Source organism: Apteryx rowi, unplaced genomic scaffold (assembly GCF_003343035.1).
Source record: "Apteryx rowi isolate R43461 unplaced genomic scaffold, aptRow1 scaffold_515, whole genome shotgun sequence".
Classification (NCBI taxonomy): Eukaryota; Metazoa; Chordata; class Aves; order Apterygiformes; family Apterygidae; genus Apteryx; species Apteryx rowi.
The window spans coordinates 516,369-522,615 of record NW_020450778.1 but is presented as its reverse complement, the minus strand read 5'-3'; the positions used below and the strand labels follow the sequence as shown (position 1 = coordinate 522,615).

The 6,247-nt window shown below is 45.5% G+C and overlaps 1 protein-coding gene across 2 annotated transcripts; it reads right to left on the bottom strand.

The window, feature by feature from the left end:
- Nucleotides 1-6: 6 nt before the first annotated feature.
- Nucleotides 7-6,168, bottom strand: PHB2 (prohibitin 2). 2 transcript variants are annotated; one of them, XM_026080305.1, is made up of 10 exons: nucleotides 5,960-6,168; nucleotides 5,797-5,881; nucleotides 5,614-5,693; nucleotides 5,314-5,498; nucleotides 3,301-3,430; nucleotides 2,721-2,824; nucleotides 2,230-2,307; nucleotides 1,351-1,427; nucleotides 1,093-1,098; nucleotides 7-342 (listed from the first exon to the last, which is right to left on the bottom strand). In XM_026080305.1, exons 1-10 carry the CDS (start codon nucleotides 6,084-6,086, stop codon nucleotides 309-311), a joined length of 906 nt encoding a protein of 301 aa, XP_025936090.1. In that variant the 5' UTR covers nucleotides 6,087-6,168; the 3' UTR covers nucleotides 7-308. The 2 variants fall into 2 exon arrangements, with proteins under 2 accessions (XP_025936090.1, XP_025936091.1); XM_026080306.1 differs by lacking the exon at nucleotides 1,093-1,098.
- Nucleotides 6,169-6,247: the final 79 nt, after the last annotated feature.

Genomic DNA, 6,247 nt, shown 5'->3' with positions numbered 1-6,247 from the left:
AAAAAAAAAAAAAAAAAAAAAGGTCCGAGTCTACTGTACAGAAATCCAGACATCAGTGAAATTTAGAGGTGAATTACTAGATCCACATGGGCTCACACCAGTAAGTAAATTTAACTGGTGGGGTAAGGAAAGGATTACAGCTGCCTAGTGGTAAAGCCCAATCCCATAGCTAGGTCACCACAGATGGAGCTGGGACAGGAGAACCAAACCCAAAATGAGGGCAAATGATGCTAGTGGAGGGAATTCAAAGCTCCTCACAGGCATCTTCTGCTGGTCAGTGCCAGTGGTTCTGGGAAGCTTTAGTTCTTTCATTTCTTCCCTTGTTTGAGTAGGAGACTGTCACTGAAAGGGAGACAGAAATGAGTCATTAGTCCCAAAAGCACAGGCAAAACTAAGCTAGACCCTTACTGCAGGATTGGGAGCCTCACCCAAAGGATTAAGAGATCAACCCTGGCAAATAAATGCCTATTTCAAAGCCCCTTAAGCCTGCTGGGAGGAATAAGAGGAGGCATGATCAAACAGGCAGAGACCCCATGGAAAAGAAACTATCTCTGGCTTCCTGTCTTTATTTTAAACTTTTAGCTGCATGCTAATAAACTCGGCTGGCACTGCCTCGTCCAGTAACACCAGACAGATTAGGCAGAAGCCAAACTTCCTCTAGCTCTGAGAGCAGGGAATGAGGTACACTGGCATGGACTGGAAAGCTTTTGGAAAATTAGTGATAACAAGGAGAAGAGAATGTTTCCTACACTCAAGTAACTGCCTGTTTGCAGCCCTCTTTGGTCACCCTACATGCAGGATGAATCAAAGGACACTCCTCAGTTCACTACTCCTGCCTTCTCTATGCAAGGTTCTTCATGGGACACACACAGCTCCAATTCCTGAAACTCTGCTACTTGATGCAGCTGTTTGTGTGGCCCCTGCAAGGAAGGAAGGCAAGTTTCACATCACAAATGGGAGCTGAAATAGAGATGGAATGAACTCCCTATGGCCAGAAATGTCCGAGGCAGCAACATGCCAGGCTCCAGACAAACATGCACACCCTCTTTCTAAGGACTCACAAAAGGATCAAAAAAAAGATCAGTGCCTTACCTTCCTCTGTGTGCCAGGAGATGCATTAAGGGGAAGGAGGGGAAAAGAAAAAAGAAAAAAAAGAATAGAGCAATTAGATTTAACACACTCTTAGCTTCTGCAGTAAGCAAGGCTACTCTCTACTTGGCTCTATCCTCTGGCATCAAGGTCTTCTCAGAGAAAAGATCCTTAAGTTCCTGAGAGAGCTCCAGAAAGGGAACCAGCTTCACAGGTTAGATGCATGTAAATCCACCCACAACAGCCCTCCACCCCCTTTACCTGGTAAAGCCCTCATCTTGCAGGTTCAGTACCAAGTTATCTGCTGTGAGATACACACGGTTTTGTGAGGCAGCAATCTGAAAGAGAAATCCATGACAGAGGTTGTATAAAACAGACAAGTATTAAAGAACAAGGAAGAAAGATATTAATAAAGAATCTAATTCCCCCTCGAGACACAGCTTTGCACTTTTGAACATTATGTTTGATCCTGCTTAGGACTTTGCCAGTGAAGGGAGAGTGAACAACACAAAAAAGGAACCCCCTATGAAGCAGAATTGGCCTGTCCCCAATTTAGGCTCAAGCTATGTTTAAGCACATTTAAAATGAACAGAAGTTTCTGCAGTTGAACTAATGGACTAACAATTTAGCTGTTAACACTACATTTATATTTGAATTCAGAGTACCTATGCGCTCTTGTTTGTATTTGCTCAAGATCTTAGTTATGTCAATGCAATTCCCCAAAATAGCTTTGTCATGTCCAGACTTCCCATTCCAGTGTCATCAGACTTTCTAAAAGGAATGCTCATTCTTTCTCTCTGTCAGACAGATCTTTGCTCCCAGCCTTATCTGTTCCCCATTTGTCAGCCTGCAGGAAATCAGGTGCTTTTGGCAGCTGCAGCTGGATGTGGGTGATGGAATCTGATGTGGATCTGGCCTTGTCATGTGGAGAGCATGAACTCATAGCCTCACACCTAATTGCTGATCACAGCTAGCTAAACCTTACACTCCATTTATCTGAGCAGAGAAGAACTGAGTAGGAACAAAGGTCAGGACAGGACAGTCACATTCACCTTAAAATCATCATGTGGCCACTGGGTTGGGAGAGGTGGCACAAGGAAATGCAGGAGGAAGAAAGAAATTCTGCGCCCCACTACTCACCGTTTTTGAAATGTTCTGAGCAGCTCGGATTTTACGTAGCTTGATGTAGCCTGGATTCCTGCTCAGAGCTTCACCGAGGTACAGGAAGCACAAGTTAAGAAAAAACCTGCTAGCAGAAGCCTCTGCCCTCAAGGAATTCTTTCTAAACCACATCATCAAATATCTTGAGAAAAATGATCTCTATTCCAGTCACTTAGACCTCTGGGTAGGGACAATTTTACTTCCCCAAACCAGAAACAACAGCGTTATTGTCACACGCAACCAATCAAAGTTAAACCTTACAACAGGGAGTGGAGGCTCATGGCCTACTCTGCTCTTACCTGTAATCTCAGACAAATACTACTTCAGCCCACTGCAGGGAAAAAATGATAGCTTTAAGTAGGTCTCTGTCATCCCATCAGTCTCCTAAATGTGAACCTAATAATGCAACAGATTCTCAGGACTGACAGACTTACAAACCACCTCCCAGAAAATCTCCCAAAAATGGATATCATCTTGGCAGCTGTAGCTTCCCCTTCAGCCTGAACAATCTTCTGCTTCTGCTCCTGCTTGGCCTTCTCCACCAGGAACTGTGCGCGCTGTGCCTCCTGTTGGGCTGCATAGGGAACGGACAAAAGCATTCAAAGCAGATCCCATCCTCCCAAACCCTCCAGAAGAATTCTACAGCTGAGGCCTGGTGGCTCATGCTTCCCAAGGAAATGATAGCATTCAGGAGCCATACCCACAACTAAGAAACGTATCTGAACATACTTTTTTCTAACCAACAATGACTGCACTCTCTAAACATAATTCCCATTGTAAGTGATAGTCCCAGTTTGGAAGAGGAACCTCTGCAGCTTTGGGAACTCAGTCCAACTGATGTTCTATTCCGTTAGCAATGACCCAACATTTTCTGATAATACTTGTGAAATAACCTGTTTAGACACATTACTAAGAAAGCCAAAATTTACAGCTTTGCAACTGTATCCATGCAATAGCAGTGACACACTAGCCCAAATTCAGCTTCCTTGCTTAATAATTCAGTAGAAATGCAAAGGAAACCCACCCTTTTTAGGTGTAAATTGAACTCACCCACTTGCTTAGCCTCCACAGCTGCTGTGTATTCACGACTGAAGCTAAGCTCTGTAATAGCCACATCATCTAGGATGAGGCTGAAATCCTTGGCTCTCTCTGTCAGTTCTCGTCGAATGAGTAGGGACACCTGAAACACAAATATGGAGAAAAGAATACCATACAGAGGCTACTTCTCACTTCACGTGCACTACAAAACAGAAGCACAACTGCCCCTCACAGTTCATTTACATTGGGCTGGAGGGAGGCATTATCTAAAATAAACCCTGAAACATAGACATTAATATCCGTCCCTGAATTTTCACCTTCACTAATTATGCATATTCATAGCTACTTGCAAAACTTTTAGAAGTAAATATAGCTTATTTATAATTATTAACTATCACATATAATTATTTAAGTAACATTGCAAAAATAAAAGAACTTTCTTGAAAGTCTTTTGTTTTCACAGCCTATCACATCTAGTTCCACAGTTCCCATGTGTGTTTTCGCAACAAGTATTTCTTTCTCCATCTTGAATGTCATTGTTGTGGGTTTGACTGTCTCCTCATCCTTGTACTCAGATTAAGAAAATAAGAAATCCTGCTCCCCACCACAATACGTTAGAGACACATCTCTTACCTAGTGTTGTTACTCCAATTTTTCTAATCTCTTTGTATGAGAATAGTCTTTACATCTTTTGATTTATTCTGCTTATCTCTGAGTTGCCTTGGGTTTGCCAGTATCTTTATCAGAGAGGCTGACAAGTCCCAGACAAAAAGTTGATTTAAATGGAACTTTTTGCTACAATATTACATCCTTAACCATTTAAGCATTTGCTTTCACTTTTATTGCAACTCTTCACTGAGCAGAATTCTAAAACGGTGCCAGAATGCTTTACTGGGTGAACTGTGAGCACAGAACTATGTAAAGTCACTTCATTTTTTTCTGAATATCGAGGGCTTCAATATTCATCACTTTACAGTCATTGGCATTGGATGAATTTATGACAGGAAAGGAAACAAAATTCAGATTGTTCAGAAATTTCAGAGATAATCTAAGAGTCTTCACTGCTTTTGATAAATCTAAATCAACTGCAGCTGTTGTTTCTTTGCTGTCACATTCTCCCTTTCCATCCATTTTCCTTACGCAAGATTCATAACAAATCTATTCAGTGCACATCATATGGCCTAGGACAGAACTGGAAGTCCCTGCTATGGATCAATTACCAGGACAAGACCTGGCCAACCAGTCCTGCTCTTTGCTTTGTTGTCATGGATCAGAAAGCAGTTAAGAGATGCTTCCTATTTTGTCCTCCTGATAACTTGTCCTCTTTAGCAGTAAATCTTCCCTAAAACCTTTTGAAAGGAATCTAAGTAAGATCAGCAAGTTATATCTCCTCAGTGGGGATAAATGACAGCTATTCTCAGAATCCCTGACAATCAAGTTTTCGGAACATGAACTTTCGTGTGTAGGTATTTTTCGTTTGTTTTTAATTATTTCTATCATTTTGCAACCCCCCAGATTACCCCTTTAGCTTTTTTAAAAAACAGAAACATTTGCTACCTTCTAGTTTTCTGGAACAGCACTGTCCATCATTGAGAGTTTATCATTTTATTAACAGCTCACACACCTCTCTTTTCAGATCCTTTAGAACTGTTTAAATTTGCTTTGACAGCTCTTCTGAGGCCCATGCAGGGTCAAGGTAATCATTTTTTAAAGCCAGTTCTGTCAATACCCGTGGACTGTAGCATAAGTCAGCTCTCCCTCCCCCATCACTACACCACAGTGCTTTTTTTTCCATTTCTATACTGAGCATCCACTTTTCTTTCCAGAATCTAATGATACAATCTTAGTGTTTGTATTTCTATTGAAATCAAACTGTAAGCAGGACACAGTTGCACATCCTTTCCATTTGAATGCTTCTGCCATCAGCCTAAAATATAGCTATCCTTTATCTGTTATAATGTTTCCCACACCCACAATTTAGATGTTCCCTTGTAATCCAAACCTAAGACTTCTCTGAAGAGTCACCTGGGCTCTCTGAGTGATGAGCTGTGAAGCATTGAACTTGGCGACCACACTCTTGAGCACTTCATTAACAATGGAAGGCAGTACTCGCTCCTCATAGTCCAGGCCCAAGCGCTGGTACATGCTGGGCAGCTCCGCAGCGTTGGGGCGCGTGAGAACACGCAGTGAGATGTTCACCATCTGCAGGTCTGAAAGGAAGAGATATGAGCAGGGCCACAACCCTGGCTGGGCTCACCCCACCGGCTCGGAGCCACCCCCAAGGCTGCCAGTGCCTTGTGCTCCAGCCGGCGAGGTGGCTCTTACCTTTGGAGCCAGTGGGAGAGGAGATTTTGCGCGGCCGGGCCCGGATGTCGTAGATGATGGGATACTGAAACCAAGGGATCCTGCGGAGGTACACAGACCCGTTATAGGGGGCGGCCGGGGCGGCGCAGACCCCGGTGGGGGGACGGGACCACTACAGGGGCCCGGCTGGGGGGCGGTCCCTACCTGAAGTGAAGCCCCTCGGCGAGGATGGTGTCCTGCTGGACGCCGCCGATACGGTTGAAGAAGATAGCCCGCTGGCCTCCTTCCACTGGGGGGAGAAGGGACAGGGGCACGGTCAGCGCGGCAGGCGCCAGGGCCGGGGCGGGGGGAGGGGAGAGGGACTAACCGATGAAGACGGACTCGCGGACGCCGTAGGCCAGGGCGCCGGCACCCAGAAGCAGTTTGAGGGCCGTGCCGACGCCACGGGGCCCCGCCGGCAGCCGCCCCGCCAGGTCCTTCAGGTTCTGCGCCATAGCCGTGCCGTGCCGTGCCGTGCCGTGCCGTGCCGTGCCGCGCCGCGCCGCGCGCCCAGCGCGCCCAGCCGGGAAGGACACCGGAAGGTCCCGCCGCCGAGGCGTTCCGGGGGGAAACCGCGGCACTGGCAAGGCCCCCTCTCAGCCCCCGTCCTGGTCAG